The 20,577-nt window shown below is 46.1% G+C and overlaps 2 protein-coding genes across 3 annotated transcripts in view; both read right to left on the bottom strand.

Moving 5' to 3' along the window:
• The window catches only part of LOC140720623 (uncharacterized), a 74,224-nt gene that overhangs the window by 49,147 nt on the left and 4,500 nt on the right, over positions 1–20,577 (bottom strand). The window lies entirely within an intron of this gene.
• Positions 653–20,577, bottom strand: part of LOC140720587 (uncharacterized) — a 154,040-nt gene continuing 134,115 nt past the window's right edge. Inside the window, 1 exon segment of the mRNA XM_073035420.1 lies at positions 653–2,033. Within this exon segment, the coding sequence (XP_072891521.1) occupies positions 789–2,033 (1,245 nt within the window). The 3' untranslated portion in view covers positions 653–788.

Here is a 20,577-nt window from a genome sequence, read left to right as displayed (position 1 = left end):
ATCATTTCGCATTTCACCCTCCCCCCACTACTTTCAAATCTCTTAGTATCTTTCCGTTCAGTTAGTCCTGACGAAGGGTCTCAGCCTGAAATGTCGACAGTTCTTCTCCTTATAGATGCTGCCTGGCCTGCTGAGTTTCACCAGCATTTTGTGTGTGTTGTTTGAATTTCCAGCATCTGCAGATTTCCTCGTGAGTGTTATGTGTATAAATATAACTCTCAAACTATTGAGCTCAGGGGTAACAAGGCTTGGAGTCTTGAGATGGTAAAGTATGAAAGTTCAGTTCAACCACAGAATAGGTGATGAGAGAGAGATAATTGTAATCCAGGGTAAATGTTGAGAGAAGGCAATTATGTCGTATTCCACAGGTTCCATGGTGGTAAAACGAGCCCAACAGTCGCTGTAGATTTTATCTGTCATCCTTCCAAATCCACATACTAATAATCACCCGAAGTGACTTGTCATAAGGGGTATCGTCTTCAAATGAATTACCACACCACAGCCAGGCAAGGGTTGACACATGTGGTCTCCGCAGGATACCCCAAATCAGATCCACTCCTATGGATCAAATGAGGTGACAACCACACATTCAATGTACGGTGAATCGATAATTAGCCCACCCTTGTGGGCAAAGGAAAGTTCCAAACAGTGACCCTTGGCCACTAGTTCCCCGGTTTCGATTCTTCCATTTTTCCTCCTTCGTCTCCGTCTGACTCTGAGTCTGTGGATTTGCCTTCTTAATCTCTCTCTCTTAAAATGACAGTCTACAGCAAACAAAACCTAGGGATTCATAACAATGGCCACTCCCCATTGTGAGCTGACAGGTGTGCCAGTAGGTGGGATGACTGAGTGAATCCTTTCCCACATTCTCAGCAGGTGAACGGCTTCTCCCCAGTGTGAACTCGCTGATGTTTCTGTAGGTGGGATGACTGAGTGAATCCCTTCCCACATTCTGAGCAGGTGAATGGCCTCTCCCCAGTGTGAACTCGCTGGTGTCTCTGTTGGTTAGCTAACCGAGTGAATCCCTTCCCACAGACTGAGCAGGTGAACGGCTTCTCCCCAGTGTGAACTCGCTGATGTACCAGTAGGGTAGATGACTGAGTGAATCCCTTCCCACAGACTGAGCAGGTGAATGGCCTCTCCCCAGTGTGAACTCGCTGATGACTCTGTAGCTTAGCTAACTCAGTGAATCCCTTCCCACAGACTGAGCAGGTGAACGGCTTCTCCCCAGTGTGAACTCGCTGATGTACCAGTAGGGTAGATGACTGAGTGAATCCCTTCCCACAGACTGAGCAGGTGAATGGCCTCTCCCCAGTGTGAACTCGCTGATGACTCTGTAGCTTAGCTAACTCAGTGAATCCCTTCCCACAGACTGAGCAGTTGAACGGCCTCTCCCCAGTGTGAACTCGCTGGTGACTCTGTAGGTGGGATGACTGAGTGAATCCCTTCCCACAGACTGAGCAGGTGAACGGCTTCTCCCCAGTGTGACCTCGCTGGTGATTCCGTAGGGTGGATATATGAGTGAAGCTCTTCCCACAGACTGAGCAGATGAATGGCTTCTCCCCAGTGTGAACTCGCTGGTGATTCCGTAGGGTGGATAAATGAGTGAAGCTCTTCCCACAGACTGAGCAGGTGAATGGCCTCTCCCCAGTGTGAACTCGCAGGTGATTCTGTAGGTGGGGTATGTGAGTGAATCCCTTCCCACAGACTGGGCAGGTGAACGGCTTCTCCCCAGTGTGAACTCGCTGGTGACTCTGTAAATGAGATGACCGAGTGAATCCCTTCCCACATTCTGAGCAGGTGAATGGCCTCTCCCCAGTGTGAACTCGGTGATGACTCCGTAAACCGGATGACCAAGTGAATCTCTTCCCACATTCTGAGCAGGTGAACGGCTTCTCCCCAGTGTGAACTTGCTGGTGTCTCTGTTGGTGAGCTAACTGAGTGAATCCTTTCCCACATTCTGAGCAGGTGAACGGTTTCTCCCCAGTGTGAACTTGCTGGTGAGTCATTAGGTCAGATGACAGAGTGAATCCTTTCCCAGAAATTCAGCAGATGACCAGCCTCTGCCCGGTGTGGTGTGAACTAATTGGTGTGTCAACAGGTGGGATGACCAACTGAACCCCTTCTCACACACAGAACAGGTGAATGGCCTTGCCCAGTGTGAACTTGCTGACGTACCTTCAATTGTGATAATCGAGAGAATCCATTCCCACTGTCTGAGCAGGTGAAAGGCCTTTCTCCTGTGTAAATTACAGGCGTGCCAGTTGGTCAAATGACCAAGTGAATCCCTCCCCACAGTCTGAGCAGGAAGGGTGGTCAATTGGCTCCCTTGCTCCACTTCTTAAATATCTAGACAGAGACAACAAAACTGCTGTGCCATGTTTGAGCTTCCTGGAGATGAATTCCTTCTCATTTTTAACCTGTAAAAAGATTTACAAAATCCATCAATGGGTGTAGGACAACATTTCAGATGAGATTACTTGAGTTACCAAGGTTTGATCTGGTATCACACTGTTACAGTGAGGTTCAACGGAAGTTGGACAGAGAAATCATCTCCTGACTGGGCAGAGTGCTGGTATCTGGAATGACCATCAATTCCCTGATGCTCTTCCTGTCTCTATAAGAATGGGGCATTTCTGCCGTCTCCAATCAGTGCCTTGGCTCAGTTTGACTCTCTCCATTGGTATTATTCCTTGTTCCCACTGAGCTGCATGGGTTCCTCGCCCCACAGTAACTGAAACACTCTCACACAGTCTTTTTTGACGTGCAGCTGGGATCTTCTTTTATGTATTATTAACTTAAAGTGCCACAGTTTTAACGCCATATAAAAAATTCTGAAATGACTGGTTGGTTCGCACAGCTGTCAAAAGGGGTTAGAGTGAATTTTTGTATTATTTCAGGTTCTTGTCACAATCATAGAACATTTCAACACAGAAACAGGCCCTTTGGGCCATCTAGTTTGTGCTGAACTATTTAAACAGCCCACTCCCACACCTCCAGGTACCAACACAAACCTCTTAAATGTTGAAATCGAGCACGCATGCACCACTTGTGCTGGCTGCTCATTCCACAGCCGGATAACCGTCTGAGTGAAGAAGTGTCCCCTCATGTTCCCCTTAACATTTCACCTTTCACCCTTAACCCATGGCCTCTGGTTGTCGTCCCCCCCCCCCCCAATCTTCATGGAAAAAGCCAGCTTGCATTAACACTATCTGTGCTTCTCTATCACAATCAAATCTCCACTCAATCTTCTGCATTCCAAGGAATAAAGTTCTGATTTGTTGAATCTTTCCTTATAACCCAAGTCCTCCAGACATGGCAACATCCTTGTGAATTTTCTCTGAAATCTCTGAACTTCTTTTACATCTTTCCTGTAGGTAGGTGACCAAAACTGCACACAATACTCCAAATTAGGCCTCACCAATGTCTTCTAGGAGTCAACATAACATCCATCTATTGTTATCAGTACTTTGGTTCATGAAGGGCAATGGGCTGAAATCATTCTTCCCATCCCTATCTACCTGTGATACCACTTTCAGTGAATTAAGGACTTGTATTCCCAGGTCCCTTTCTTCTACAACACTCCTCCATGCCCGACCAGTCACTGTGAAAGACCTCCCTTGGTAGGTCATACCAAAGTGCAACAACTCACATTGGTCTGCATTAAATTCCATTTTCCATTTCTAAAACCATTTTCCCACCTGGTCCAGATCACACTGCAAGCCATGATAGTCCTCTTGCAGTCCGCTAAACCTCCAGTCTTGTTTTCATCCACAAATTTGCTGATACAGTTAACTACACTATCATCCAGATTACTGATATAGATGACAAACAACAACAGATCCAGCACTGATCCCTGTGGCAACCACTAGTCACAGGTTTCCAGTCAGAGAGGCAACCATCTGCTACCACACTCTGGCTTCTCCCAAAGACAGTGTCTCATCCGATTTACTGTCTCATCTTGAATGCTGAGTGACTGAACCTTCTTGACCAAGCTCCCATATGAGACTTTGTCAAATGCCTTGCTAAAGTCCATGTAGACAACATCCACTGCCTTGCCTTCATCCACTTTCCTGATAACTTCCTCGAGAGACTCTATAAGATTGGCGAGAGCCATGCTGTCTATCCTTTATCAGTCCACACCTATCCAAATACTTACAGTATATACTTGGTTCCTGCACACACAGTCCAATAACTTTCCCAGTTCTGATGTCAAGCTCACCAACATATAATTTCCTAGTTTATTTTTACAGCCTTTCTAGAACAGCAGAATAATCTGTCCTCCAATCCTCCAGTACCTCACCTGTCACTAAGGATGATTTAAATATCTGTGCTTAGGCCCCAATAATTTCTGCACTTGTCTTCCGCAGGGTCCTAGTGAACAACTTGTCAGGCCCTGGGGATTGATCCACACTAATTTGCCTCAAGACAGCAAACCCCTCCACCTCTGTAATCTGTACAGGGTCCATGAAGTTGATGTGGCTTTGCCTCACTTCTATAGACTCTGTGTTCATCTCTTGAGTAAATACGGATGCAAAAAAAATCTCCCTAAGTCTATGTTATCCCTTCATATGGATTACCATTCTGATCTTCCAGAGAATTATTTTTTTCCCTTGCAATCTTTTTGCTCTTAACAAGTCTGCAGAATCCCTGAGGATTCTCCATCACCTTGTATGCTGGGGCAACCTCATGCCTTTATTTCTTTCATAAGTGTTCACTTGAATTTCCTGTATTTCATAAGTACCCCATTTGTTCCTATCTGCCTGTACCTGGTATGCACCTCCTTTTTATTGATCTGGGAGAGGAAAGCCAAAGGGGTGATAGATCTGCATGGTGGGAGGTGGGGGTAAAGAGGGTTAAACTAAAGTTGCAGGGGGAATGGGAGCCTGAATGGTAGTGGAGAGGTTGTGGAGACAGATGTTGTTCAGGCCTCAGACAAAGTCAGGAATGAAAAAGTTGAGCATGGTGCAGTGAATATGCTGAGCCCTGTATATTTCAATACAAGGAGCAGCGTTGGAAAGGTGGATGTGTTCAGGGCATGGATCAACACCTGGAATTAAGATACTAGGATCTGGCAACTGTGGATTGGGACAGGCTGCTTTATGTCAAAGGTGTGCTTGGTAAATGGGAGGCCTTCAAAGCGAAATTTTGAAAGTAGTAAGCGGGTATGTCAGAATAAAAGGTAAAGATAGAAACTGTAGGGAAACTTGGATTGCAAGAGATATTGAGACTCTGGTAAAGCACAAAATGGAATTGCATAACAGGGATAGGCAGTCAGTTTCTTATGGAGTATAAGAAATGCAAGAGAACACATAAGAAATAAATCAGGATGGGTAAAAGAAGGCATGAGGTTGCTGTCACAGAAAAGGTGAAGGATAATCCTCAGGGATTCTAGTGATAGATTAAGAGCAAAGGGATTGCAAGGCACAAAGTTGGTCCTCTGGAAGACCGGAATGGCAATCCACGTGTGGAAACAAAGCAGATGGGGGACATCTTAAATATTTTTCCATCTCTATTTACTCAGGAGATGGACAAAGGGTCTATGGAAGTGTGGAAAAGCGGCATTAACCATTTCAACCCTGGGAAAATAAAAAAACACTACTCTGGCCACTCACACGCTCAATACCCCTCATCATTTTATACACCAAAAAATGTCTCTAAATATAAACAAGGAAATTATACATTGCACAGTCTACTTTCCACGATTCAGTACATTTACATGGACAGGTGTGTAAAAAGGGCCCAAAGAATATCAGGGACAAACAGGCCCAATTCACCACAACCACAAACTGTTCCTGCTGCTACCATCCAGGAAACGGTACCACAGCAAAAGGACCAAAAGGCTCCAGGACATCATCTTCCACCAGGTCATCAGACTGATTAATTCATGCTGATATAATTGCATTTCGATGTTATATTGACTGTCCTATGTGCAAACTATCTATTATAAGTTACTATAAATTACACATTGCACATTTAGATGATGTAAGGTGAATATTTCTACTCCTCATGTTTATGAAATATTTATCTAATAAAGTCAATTCAATTCACCATCTCCACTATCTGTTCTGGCATTCTGGCTCCCATTCCCCCTACAACTTATTTTAACCACATCACACCCTCCCCTGCTCACTACCACTATCAAGCCTTACCACTAGGATATTCCTCCCCTCTTGTTCTGTTCCTCTAACTAATGAATCTGACTTTCCTCTGCCAGGTAACACCCCCCAACAGCTTCTAAAGTGGTCCACCTGTTGTTGTGGGGGATGGCCACTAGAGTACTCTGCGATGGATATTTAACCTCATTCCCCTTCCTGACTCTCACCCAGTTTCCTGTGTCCGGCACCTTGGGTGTAACTCACCTCTCTTCATGTTATATCTATCACCCCCTCCAACTGCTGGATGATCTGGAATTCACCCATTTCAAGTTGCAGCTCATTGAAGTGCAGGGTTACAAGCTGCACATCTTGTAGGTGAGGGCATCAGGGACACTGGAGGTCTCCCCTCCTTCCCTCCAATACCCCTCTAATTTGTAATAATCTCCCCTCTAATTTGTAATAACCAGTGTGCAGATAAATCTTGTACTGTGCATTTTTTACCCAGTGACAATATGTGCACAGTGACACACTAGCAAATCACGTTCTGATCTCCTCTGGGTTCGATCCAGTTTATCTGCACTCTCACACAACCTACGTAGCAGGCCTGTAATGGGTAATGAAGGATTTTCTCCAAAACTTTTGCACGTTGTCCACAGGTGGTTTCATTGCTAAATTACGCTTTAAAAAGTCAGATTTCCAAATATCACTCCACTTCTTCCCACTTGCAAACTCTCCAGCAACTTTTGCATCACCACAATGCACGCAGGCATCACCAGTTTCTGTATTCTACATAAATATTCCCCCTGAACCCTCCCCCAATGACTGACGGTGGTGAACTCATTGAATGAAATCCCAATGAGTATGAAGGGAAGGGCAGTTCTCTGTCTCACTGGAGTCTGGCACATTTGTGATGTGAAAGCTACTTGTTTCCCAGGGCAAAGGTGTTTGATATCATTATATACCCAGAGAGAATGGGACAAAACATGTTCTCACCGGTAGAAAAGTCCAGAGCAAGAGGAGGTAGAGGAAGCAACACACACAAAATACTGGAGGAGCTCAGCAGGCCAGGCAGCATCTACGGAAAAGAGTACTAATGCCGATTTTCTGCTGATGTAAAAGATTTTGTTCCCTTTCTCCGAGTTCCTAATCCTTGCATTTAGATAGCTGGAGCTCAGCTCTGTCTGAGAGATCCATCGGTTCCCATTCCCTCATCAACCGGAAGCTCCCCGGGTCCTGAATACGGATCGTGGGGCTGAGAGAGAGGGAAGAGGGCAGGACTGTCCTGGGTTTGCTGGTCACGGTGACCGGATTTCACAGGAATTATCCCGAAGTCGGTGTTTAAGATAAAAACACGGAGAAACGCTCTTACCTGCAACCGACATTTTCAAGGCCTTCTGTGTACTGCGCGCATGCGTGATACTCGGGGACGTCCTCAGTCTGACGCCTGCGCATTTCATCGGCGCTTCAGCGCCGGCGAAATTCTTAACGCATGGCCTTATGGGTAATCACGGTGCCATTAAACATTTCTGCAAGCACCGGTTCAATGTCCATACCTCATTTTTTTTATCTTTTGGGTATAGAAAAAATCTGCAGCTGTTTTAACGCAGAAAGCGGCTCCCATAAGCAATATACTCAATATCAACGTGTATCCAATGCCAAAGTAAAATGCAGATATAAAACACAGGAGATTCTGCAGTTGCTGGAAATACAGAGACGCACACACACAAAACGCTGGAGGAACTCTGCAATTCAGAGAGCAACTAAGCAGCGGAGTACACAGTCTAGGCATGTGGAAGGGGCTCTGCCTAAACGTTTTCTATTTATTCCTCTCCAAAATTTCTGCCTGATCTGTTGATTTCCACCTGTGTTTTGCAGAAATTAACCACCTTTTTTTTCGATCAACCAGTTTCCAAATGCTTCTAATCTTTCACTTTTGACCACATCTTGCTGGTCTTATTCGTCCTCCTCCTCTGGACCCCATCTCTCTCTGGAGCCCCTGACTCAGGCTGGCAAATCTTCGGTTTCTGACTCTGCACCATCGAAGATTCACTCGCTAGTCTGCTGTCAGACTTTAGAGGTGCATTGTGTTGCGAGACCGCAGGTTCGTTTACTGTGAGTGTCGCTTTAAGTGCCTGAGTGAGGCGGGGCTGTGACATCAGACACACGGAGAGAGAGAACGTCACAACCACAGTGAGCTCATCGTCTTATTCAGCCCGGAGAAAATCATGCAGGAAATTCATGCAGGTGTATAAGATGATGAGAGGCATTGGTCATGTGGATAGCCAGAGGTTTTTTCCCCAGGGCTGAAACAGCTAACACGAGGGGGAATAGGTTTAAGCTGCTTGGAAGTAGGCACAGAGGAGATGTCAGAGCTAACTTTTTTAAGCAAAGAGTGGTGTGTGTGTGGAATGCACCGCCAGTGACGGTGGTAGAGGCGGATACAATAGGGTCTTTTAAGTGACTCTCAGATAGGTACATGGAGCTTAGGAAAATAGGTGGCTATGTGGTAGAGTAATTCTAAGCAGCTTCTAGAGTAAGATACATGGTCGGCACGGCAATGTGGGACAAAGCATCTGTAATGTGTTGTGCATTTATATGTTTCCATGAAATTCATGGGAAATCTCCTATCCCATGGAGTGGTGACTATTTGCAACCTGTCATCTCAGGGAGAGTGAGAGGGGAATGGCAGGGGTAGATTTTCATATTACTGATATGGAACAGAAACATGGGCAGGAACCAGATGGGCTGAGTGGCCTTTCTAGTGTACATTGTGAGTGTGGTAGAGACAGTTAGTACCTGAGACACGGGACTTGATACAGAACTGATTTATCTTTCACAGATCCACAATATTAAACACCAGTCTAGTTTAAGGCTAACATCAGCAGAACGGACTCCTCCAATGCTCAGATGAGCAGCCGCAAGAACTGCAGAATCTGACAGCAACAGTCCCTCATGAACCTGCAGCTGCCTTCAGTCACCGTGATGGTTAAACTTTTAACACAGAGATGATTTGAACTTCCTCCCTGATGTTGGAGCACTCAGACCGAAGATGTAGGGGAGAAGGAAAAAAGAGATAATAAAGTTGTTTGCACCATTAGGGATAAACAGAGAGAAAGGGGTGGAAAGTTTCTTGAATGCATCTATTTTAATGCTAGGAGCAAGGTAAGAAAGGTAGATGAGCTTAGAGTATGGACTGATAATTGGAAATATGATGTTGTATCTATTAGTGAAACATGGTTGCAGGAGGGGTGTGATTGGCAACTAAATATTCCTGGATTTTGTTGCTTCTGGTGTGATAGAATCAGAAGGGCAAGAGGGGGAGGTATTGCAATGCTTGTCCGAGAAAATATTACAGCGGTGCTTTGAAAGGATAGATTACAGGGCTCATTTCGGGAGCCTATTTGGGTGGAATTGAGGAATGGGAAAGGTATAGTAACACCTACAGGGGTGTATTATAAACCACCTAATTGGGAGCGAGAATTGGAGGAGGAAATTTGTAAGGAGATAGCCAATATTTGCAGTAAGCACAATGTTGTGATTGTGGGAGATTTTAATTTTCCACACATAGAAACATAGAAAATAGGTGCAGGAGTAGGCCATTAGGCCCTTCAAGCCTGCACCGCCATTCAGTATGATCATGCCTGATCATCCAACTCAGAACCCTGTACCTGCTTTCTCTCCATACCTCTGATCCCTTTAGCCACAAGGGCCATATCTAACTCCCTCTTAAATATAGCCAATGAACTGGCCTCAACTGTTTCCTGTAGCAGAGAATTCCACAGATTCACCACTCTGTGTGTGAAGAAGTTTTTCCTCATCTTGGTCCTAAAAGGCTTCCCCTTTATCCTTAAACTGTGACCCCCTCGTTCTGGACTTCCCCAACATCGGAAACAATCTTCCTGCATCTAGCCTGTCCAATCCCTTTAGAATTTTATACATTTCAATAACATCCCCCCTCAATCTTCTAAATTCCAGTGAGTGTAAACCTAGTCAAACCAGTCTTTCTTCATATGAAAGTCCTGCCATCCCAGGAATCAATCTGTTGAACCTTCTTTGTACTCCCTCTATGGCAAGAATGTCTTTCCTCAGATTAGGGGACCAAAACTGCATACAGTACTCCGGCTGTGGTCTCACCAGGGCCTTGTACAACAGCAGTAGAACCTCCCTGCTCCTGTACTCAAATCCTCTTGCTACGAATGCCAACATACCATTTGCCTTTTTCGCTGCCTGCTGTACCTGCATGCCCACTTTCAACGACTGGTGTACAATGAGTCCCAGGTCTCATTGCGCCTCCCCTTTTCCTAATCGGCCATTCAGATAATAATCTGTTTTCCTGTTCTTGCAACCAAAGTGAATAACCTCACATTTATCCACATTAAATTGCATCTGCCATGAACTTACCTACTCACCTAAACTATCCAAGTCACCCTGCATCCTCTTAGCATCCTCAAAGCTAACACTGCCGCCCAGCTTCGTGTCATCCACAAACTTGGAGATGCTGCATTTAATTCCCTCGTCTAAATCATTAATATATATTGTAAACAACTGGGGCCCCAGCACTGAGCCTTGCAGTACCCCACTAGTGACTGCCTGCCAATCTGAAAAGGTCCCATTTACTCCCAGTCTTTGCTTCCTGTTTACCAACCAATTCTCTATCCACATCAATAACATACCCCCAATACTGTGTGCTTTAAGTTTCCACACTAATCTCCTGTGTGGGACCTTGTCAAAAGACTTTTGAAAATCCAAATAGACCACATCCACTTGTTCTCCCCTATCCATTCTACTAGTTACATCCTCAAAAAATTCTGTAAGATTTGCCAGACATGATTTTCCTTTCAAAAATCCATGCTGACGTTGTCCGATTATTTCACCTCTTTCCAAATGTGCTACTATCACATTTTCACAACCAACTCTAGCATTTTCCCCAACACCGATGTCAGGCTAACCGGTCTATAATTTCCCGGTTTCTCTCTCCCTCATTTTTTAAAAAAGTGAGGTCACATTAGCCACCCTCCAATCCTCAGGATCTAATCCAGAATCTAAGGAGTTTTGAAAAATTATCACTAATACATCCACTATTTCTTGGGCTAATTTCTTAAGCACTCTGGGATGCAGACCATCTTGCCCTGGGGATTTATCTGCCTTTAATCCCTTCAATTTACCCAACACCACTTCCATACTAGCATGCATTTCCCTCAGTTCCTCCATCTCACTCACCCTCATTCCCTTACTATTTCCAGAAGATTATTTATGTCCTCCTCAGTGAAGACAGAACTGAAGTAGTTATTGAATTGGTCTGCCATGTCCTTGTTCCCTATGACCAATTCACCTGTTTCTAACTGTAAGGGACCTACATTTGTCTTAACCAATCTTTTTCTTTTCGTTATCTATAAATCTTTTACAGTCAGTTTTTATGTTCCCTGCCAGCTTTCTCTAATAACCTTTTTTCCCTTTCCTAATTAATCCCATTGTCCTCCTCTGCTGGACTCTGAATTTCTCCCAGTCCTCAGGTGTGCCATTTTTTCTGGCTAATTTGTATGTTTCTTCTTTGGACTTGATACTATCCCTAGTTTCCCCTGTCAGCCATGGGTGCACTACCTTCCCTGGTTTATTCTTTTGCCAAACTGGGATGAACACTTGTTGTAGTTCATCCATGCAATCTTTAAATGCTTGCCATTGCATATGAATGTTGAGGAACCAACTAGAGAGCAGGCCATTCCACATTGGGTATTGAGCAAAGAGGAAGGGTTAGTTAGCAATCTTGTCATGCGAGGCCCCTTGGGCAAGAGTGACCATAATATGGTGGAATTCTTCATTAAGATGGAGAGTGACATAGTTAATTCAGAAACAAAGGTTCTGAACTTAAAGAAGGGTAACTTTAAAAGTATGAGACGTGAATTAGCTAAGATAGACTGGCAAATGATACTTAAAGGGTTTACGGTGGATATGCAATGGCAAGCATTTAAAGATCGCATAGATGAACTACAACAATTGTTCATCCCAGTTTGGCAAAAGAATAAACCAGGGAAGGTAGTGCACCCGTGGCTGACAAGGGAAATTAGGGATAGTATCAAGTCCAAAGAAGAAACATATAAATTAGCAAAAAAAAGCGGCACACCTGAGGACTGGGAGAAATTCAGAGACCAGCAGAGGAGGACAATGGGCTGAATTAGGAAAGGGAAAAATGATTATGAGAGAAAGCTGGCAGGGAACATAAAAACTGACTGTAAGAGCTTTTACAGATATGTGAAAAGAAAAAGATTGGTCAAGACAAATGTAAGGACCTTTACAGCCAGAAACAGGTGAATTGATCATAGGGAACAAAGACATGGCAGACCAATTGAATAACTACTTTGGTTCTGTCTTCACGAAGGAGGACATAAATAACCCTCTGGAAATAGTAAGGGACCGAGGGTCTAGTGAGATGGAGGAACAGAGGGTAATACATGTTAGTAGGGAGTGGTGTTAGGTAAATTGAAGGGATTAAAGGCAGATAAATCCCCAGGGCCAGATGGTCTGCATCCCAGAGTAGCCCAAGAAATAGTGGATGCATTAGTGATAATTTTTCAAAACTCCTTAGATTCTGGATTAGTTCCTGAGAATTGGAGGGTGGCTAATGTAACCCCACTTTTTAAAAAAGGAGGGAGAGAAAAACCGGGGAATTATAGACCGGTTAGTCTGACATCGGTGGTGGGGAAAATGCTAGAGTCGGTTATCAAAGATGTGATAACAGCACATTTGGAAAGAGGTGAAATCATCGGACAAAGTCAGCATGGATTTGTGAAAGGAAAATCATGTCTGATGAATCTTATAGAATTTTTTGAAGATGTAACCAGTAGAGTGGATAGGGGAGAGCCAGTAGATGTGGTATATTTAGATTTTCAAAAGGCTTTTGACAAGGTCCCACACAGGAGATTAGTGTAGAAACTTAAAGCACACAGTATTGGGGGTATGGTATTGATGTGGATAGAGAACTGGTTGGCAGACAGGAAGCAAAGAGTGGGAGTAAACGGGACCTTTTCAGAATGGCAGGCAGTGACTAGTGGGGTACCGCAAGAGTCAGTGCTGGGACCCCAGTTGTTTACAATATATATTAATGATTTAGATGAGGGAATTAAATGCAGCATCTCCAAGTTTGCGGATGACACAAAGCTGGGCGGCGGTGTTAGCTGTGAGGAGGATGCTAAGAGGATGCAGGGTGACTTGGATAGGTTAGGTGAGTGGGCAAATTCATGGCAGATGCAATTTAATGTGGATAAATATAAGGTTATCCATTTTGGTTGCAAGAACAGGAAAACAGATTATTATCTGAACGGTGGCCGATTAGGAAAAGGGGAGGTGCAACGAGACCTGGGTGTCATTGTACACCAGTCATTGAAGGGAGGCATGCAGGTACAGCAGGCGGTGAAAAAGGCGAAAGGTATGCCAGCATTCATAGCAAAAGGATTTGAGTACAGGAGCAGGGAGTTTCTACTGCAGTTGTACAAGGCCTTGGTGAGACCGCACCTAGAGTATTGTGTGCAGTTTTGGTCCCCTAATCTGAGGAAAGACATTCTTGCCATAGAGGGAGTACAGAGAAGGTTCACCAGATTGATTCCTGGGATGGCAGGACTTTCATATGAAGAAAGACTGGATCGACTAAGCTTATACTCACTGGAATTTAGAAGATTGATGGGGGATCTTATTGAAACGTATAAAATTCTAAAGGGATTGGACAGGCTAGATGCAGGAAGATTGTTTCTGATGTTGGGGGAGTCCAGAACGAGGGGTCACAGTTTAAGGATAAAGGGGAAGACTTTTAGGACCGAGATGAGGAAAAACTTCTTCACACACAGAGTGGTGAATCTGTGGAATTCTCTGCCACAGGAAACAGTTGAGGCCAGTTCTTTGGCTATATTTAAGAGGGAGTTAGATATGGCCTTTGTGGCTAACGGGATCAGGGGTATGGAGAGAAAACAGGTACAGGGTTCTGAGTTGGATGATCAGCCATGATCATACTGAATGGCAGTGCAGGCTCGAAGGGCCGAATGGCCTACACCTGCACCTATTTTCTATGTTTCTGTCCACTGTCAACCCTTTAAATATCATTTGCCAGTCTGTCTTAGCTAATTCACGTCTCATATCTTCAAAGTTGCCCTTCTTTAAGTTCAGAACATTTGGTTCTGAATTAACTATGTCAATCTCCATCTTAATGAAGAATTCCACCATATTATGGTCACTCTTACACAAGGGGCCTCGCATGACAAGATTGCTAATTAACCCTTCCTCATTGCTCAATACCCAGTCTAGAATGGCCTGCTCTCTAGTTGGTTCCTCGACATGTTGGTTCAGAAAACCATCCCGCACACGTTCTCAGAAATCCTCTTCCTCAGCACCCTTACCAATTTGATTCACCCAATCTAAATGTAGATTGAAGTCACCCATTACAACTGCTGTTCCTTTTTTGCACGCATTTCTAATTTCCTGTTTAATGCCAGCCCCAACTTCACTACTACTGTTAGGTGGCCTGTACACAAATCCCACCAGCGTTTTATGCCCCTTAGTGTTACGCAGCTCTACCCATATCGATTGCACATCCTCCAGGCTAATGTCCTTCCTTTCTATTGCGTTAATCTCTTCTCTAACCAGCAACGCTACCCCACCTCCTTTTCTTTCCTGTCTATCCCTCCTGAATATTGAATATCCCTGGATGTTGAGCTCCTATCCTTGGTCACCCTGGAGCCATGTCTCTGTGATTCCAACTATATCATATTCATTAATAACTATCTGCACATTCAATTCATCCACCTTATTACGAATGCTCCTTGCATTGACACACAAAGCCTTCAGGCTTGTTTTTACAACACTCTTAGCCCTTATACAATTATGTTGAAAAGTGGCCCTTTTTGATTTTTGCCCTGGATTTGACTGCCTGCCACTTTTACTTTTCACCTTACTACTTTTTGCTTCTACTCTCATTTTGCACCCCTCTGTCTCTCTGCACTTGTTCCCATCCCCCTGCCACATTAGCTTAAATCCTCCTGAACAGCAGTAGCAAATGCTCCGCCTCGGACTAGGAGGAGGGACAGCCCTCAGTGATTCCTGTGTATGCTCCCTGGAAGCCTCAATAGAAAAGAAAAACCAGCACAGTTTGCTCAGTATGTCCACAGTACTATACAAATGTTTAATGTGACTCCGCAAGATTTATTCAGTCTCTGCTGCATGATTCTCTCAGCTAATGAAGGGCAGAAATGGAAGGCAGAATAGAGATACCAAACCTATCAGGCGTTACAGGTGGGAAAACATAATCAGAATGAACAGACAGACCAGATTATTCAAGCCTTGGAAAGGGCTCTCCAGCAACCTGTAAACATCACTAAAGTACCTGAAGACAAAACTAAGCCTGGGGAATGGGGACCAGACTATTGAGAGCGATTTGTGGCCTGCTACGGCACCTTCGCAGGAGACCAAGACTTTAATGATGGGAATCTGTCCCCCTAGTTCAATGCCCTACTGCTCCAATGCTTACCAACTAAGTTAGCCAACATGATTGAAACAAATAATATGGATTGGCCTGACAATGAACGAAATTGAATGTGACGAGCTTTGACATATCATTAGGACCCAACTTTCGAATCTCGATCAACCTCGAAGGGAACTAATATTAAAGGTGAATATGCTCAGCAGGAAGAAGGATGCGAGCGGGCTTTATCTGAGGAACAGAAATGGGAATAAAAACCTACCAAGGGACAGGTGGGGACAACAACCCGTTTAGAAACTGACAAGAAGATGCTTCCAACCATGAGTGCCAACACTCAGGAAGAGCCCAATGTAATATTGCAAGTTGCTGGAAATCCAGTTCCGTTTATGATTGATACGAGGGCAACCACAACCACTCTCGGTCAGGAAACAGTATCGGAAAAGGGATTCCAGCTATCAGACGCTACAATCACTCTGTCAGGGTTCGATGGTACGGAACGTACGTATTCACGTACCCAGCAACCGCAGGTGGAATTCCAGGGGAACCAGTGTGAGGTTTCAATGACAGTCACCACCAGACGGGGGTGAAATCTCGTAGGGAGAGATTTGCTCTGTCCATTGGAAGTCGAGATTCTATGCACGGACAAGGATATCACGCTGGAACTGTGAACAACTGAGAGCTTCCTCTGAACACCCAGAGGTGGGCACTTTATCTGGACTCCAGTACATTTGAACCCCTTCTGCCAGCCGCTGACTCTCATGTGACTCTGTGCTATGACCCTACGTGGTGCTCAACTGAGGAAAGCTAATATTATGCACCCCTCGAGGGACAGAAATTCCCAGTCATGGTGATTGGAGAGGTTAAAGGAAGAGATGGCATTGCATTTCTTGCTGAAGTTCCAGATTTCTTTTGGCGACAGACAGGATTGGTGGTTCCCCATACCACCTTCAGGGTTTGCCCTGGGTTCAAGACAAAGAGCCTAGGGCTCCTTGCCTACACCCTGACGAAACAGGCCTCCAGCACCGAGGGAGACTGGCAAGACTTTGCCGCGGGCCAACTTCGATACTGGAAGGAGTCTGAGGTGAAATCGGGACATCTGGTAAGACATTCTTTTAATAGTGACCGAACCCAAGACGTTGTACCCCATCTCTGGGCAATTTCAGTCCATGACGTCAGCCCTCCTGTCCGGATCACTGCGAAAGAAGGACAGACTCTGCAATCCATTCCGCAATACCCCCTCTAGCCTGTCCGGATCACTGTGAAAGAAGGACAGACTCTCCCATCCATTCTGCAATACCCACTCTAGCCCGTCCGGATCACAGTGAAAAAAGGACAGACTCTCCCATCCATTCTGCAATACCCCCTCTAGCCTGTCCGGATTACTGTGAAAAAAGGACAGACTCTCCCATCCATTCTGCAATACCCCCTCTAGCCTGTCCGGATCACTGTGAAAGAAGGATAGACTCTCCCATCCATTCTGCAATATCCCCTCTAGCCTGTCCGGATCACAGTGAAAAAAGGACAGACTCTCCCATCCATTCTGCAATACCCGCTCTAGCCCGTCCGGATCACTGTGAAAGAAGGACATTCTCTCCCATCCATTCTGCAATACCCCCTCTAGCCTGTCCGGATCACTGTGAAAGAAGGACAGACTCTCCCATCCATTCTGCAATACCCCCTCTAGCCCGTCCGGATCAATGTGAAAGAAGGACAGACTCTCCCATCCATTCTGCAATACCCCCTCTAGCCTGTCCAGATCACTGTGAAAGAAGGACAGACTCTCCCATCCATTCTGCAATACCCCTCTAGCCAGTCTGGATCACTGTGAAAGGACAGACTCTCCCATCCATTCCGCAATACCCCCTCTAGCCCGTCTGGATCACTGTGAAAGGGCAGACTCTCCCATCCATTCTGCAATACCCCCTCTAGCCCGTCCGGATCACTGTGAAAGGACAGACTCTCCCATCCATTCTGCAATACACCCTCTAGCCTGTCGGGATCACAGTGAAAGAAGGACAGACTCTCCCATCCATTCTGCAATACCCCCTCTAGCCTGTCCGGATCACAGTGAAAGAAGGACAGACTCTCCCATCCATTCTGCAATACCCCCTCTAGCCTGTCCGGATCACAGTGAAAGAAGGACAGACTCTCCCATCCATTCTGCAATACCCCCTCTAGCCTGTCCGGATCACAGTGAAAGAAGGACAGACACTCCCATCCATTCTGCAATACCCGCTCTAGCCCGTCCGGATCACTGTGAAAGAAGGACAGACTCTCCCATTCATTCTGGAATACCCGCTCTAGCCCGTCCGGATCACTGTGAAAGAAGGACAGACTCTCCCATCCATTCTGCAATATCCCCTCTAGCCCATCCGGATCACTGTGAAAGAAGGACAGACCATTGCAACCATTCCACAATACCCCCTCTAGCCTGTCCGGATCACTGTGAAAGAAGGACAGACTCTCCCATCCATTCTGCAATACCCCCTCTAGCCCGTCCGGATCAATGTGAAAGAAGGACAGACTCTCCTATCCATTCTGCAATACCCCCTCTAGCCTGTCCAGATCACTGTGAAAGAAGGACAGACTCTCCCATCCATTCTGCAATACCCCTCTAGCCAGTCTGGATCACTGTGAAAGGACAGACTCTCCCATCCATTCTGCAATACCCCCTCTAGCCCGTCTGGATCACTGTGAAAGGGCAGACTCTCCCATCCATTCTGCAATACCCCCTCTAGCCCGTCCGGATCACTGTGAAAGGACAGACACTCCCATCCATTCTGCAAAACCCCCTCTAGCCCGTCAGGATCACTGTGAAAGAAGGACAGACTCTCCTATCCATTCTGCAATACCCCCTCTAGCCTGTCCAGATCACTGTGAAAGAAGGACAGACTCTCCCATCCATTCTGCAATACCCCTCTAGCCAGTCTGGATCACTGTGAAAGGACAGACTCTCCCATCCATTCTGCAATACCCCCTCTAGCCCGTCTGGATCACTGTGAAAGGGCAGACTCTCCCATCCATTCTGCAATACCCCCTCTAGCCCGTCCGGATCACTGTGAAAGGACAGACACTCCCATCCATTCTGCAAAACCCCCTCTAGCCCGTCAGGATCACTGTGAAAGAAGGACAGACTCTCCCATCCATTCTGCAATACCCCCTCTAGCCCGTCCGGATCACAGTGAAAGAAGGACAGACTCTCCCATCCATTCCGCAATACCCCCTCTAGCCTGTCCGGATCACAGTGAAAGAAGGACAGACCATTGCAACCATTCCACAATACCCCCTCTAACCTGTCCGGATCACTGTGAAAGAAGGACAGACTCTCCCATCCATTCTGCAATACCCCCTCTAGCCTGTCCGGATCACTGTGAAAGAAGGACAGACTCTCCCATCCATTCTGCAATACCCCCCTAGCCTGTCGGGATCACTGCAAAAGAAGGACAGACTCTCCCATCCATTCTGCAGTACTCCCTCTAGCCCGTCTGGATCACTGTGAAAGGGCAGACTCTCCCATCCATTCTGCAATACCCCCTCTAGCCCGTCTGGATCACTGTGAAAGGACAGACTCTCCCATCCATTCTGCAATACCCCCTCTAGCCTGTCAGGATCACTGCGAAAGAAGGACAGACTCTCCCATCCATTCTGCAATACCCGCTCTAGCCCGTCCGGATCACTGTGAAAGAAGGACAGACTCTCCCATCCATTCTGCAATACCCCCTCTAGCCTGTCCGGATCACAGTGAAAGAAGGACAGACTCTCCCATCCATTCCACAATACCCCCTCTAGCCCGTCTGGATCACTGTGAAAGAAGGACAGACTCTCCCATCCATTCTGCAATACACCCTCTAGCCCGTCTGGATCACTGTGAAAGGACAGACTCTCCGATCCATTCTGCAATACCCCCTCTAGCCCGTCTGGATCACTGTGAAAGGACAGACTCTCCCATCCATTCTGCAATACCCCCTCTAGCCTGTCCGGATCACTGCAAAAGAAGGACAGACTCTCCCATCCATTCTGCAATACCCCCTCTAGCCCGTCAGGATCACTGTGAAAGAAGGACAGACGCTCCCATCCATTCTGCAATACCCCCTCTAGCCCATCTGGATCACTGTGAAAGGAGGACAGACTCTCCCATCCATTCTGCAATACCCCCTCTAGCCCGTCTGGATCACTGTGAAAGGACAGGCTCTCCCATCCATTCTGCAATACCCCCTCTAGCCCGTCCGGATCACTGTGAAAGAAGGACAGACTCTCCCATCCATTCTGCAATACCCCCTCTAGCCCGACCGGATCACTGTGAAAGAAGGACAGACTCTCCCATCCATTCTGCAATACTCCCTCTAGCCCGTCCGGATCACTGTGAAAGAAGGACAGACTCTCCTATCCATTCTGCAATACCCCCTCTAGCCCATCCGGATCACTGTGAAAGAAGGACAGACTCTCCCATCCATTCTGCAATACCCCCTCTAGCCCGTTCGGATCACTGTGAACGAAGGACAGACTCTCCCATCCATTCTGCAATACCCCCTCTAGCCCGTTCGGATCACTGTGAAAGAAGGACAGACTCTCCCATCCATTCTGCAATACCCCCTCTAGCCTGTCCGGATCTCAGTGAAAGAAGGACAGACTCTCCCATCCATTCCGCAATAGCCCCTCTAGCGCGTCCGGATCACTGTGAAAGAAGGACAGACTCTCCCATCCATTCCGCAATACCCCCTCTAGCCCATCAGGATCACTGTGAAAGAAGTACAGACTCTCCCATCCATTCCGCAATACCCCCTCTAGCCCGAGGCAATGTTTTATGAGGACGGAAGCTCTTTTGTGGATCGAGCAGGAATACGATATTCTGAATATGCGATAGTGACGGACAGTGAAGTAATTGAACAGGCATCTTTTGAAGCAGCTGTCTCCATCCAGAAGGCTGAGCTGTTTGCTCTGACTCGTGCCTGTATCCCAGCAACAGACAGAAGTGGGAACATTTACACAGACTCCCGTTAAGCGTTTGGAATTGTA

Source organism: Hemitrygon akajei, unplaced genomic scaffold, assembly GCF_048418815.1.
Source record: "Hemitrygon akajei unplaced genomic scaffold, sHemAka1.3 Scf000045, whole genome shotgun sequence".
Taxonomy (NCBI): Eukaryota; Metazoa; Chordata; class Chondrichthyes; order Myliobatiformes; family Dasyatidae; genus Hemitrygon; species Hemitrygon akajei.
The sequence above is the reverse complement of the archived record's forward strand: the minus strand, read 5'-3'. Positions and strand labels throughout refer to the sequence as shown.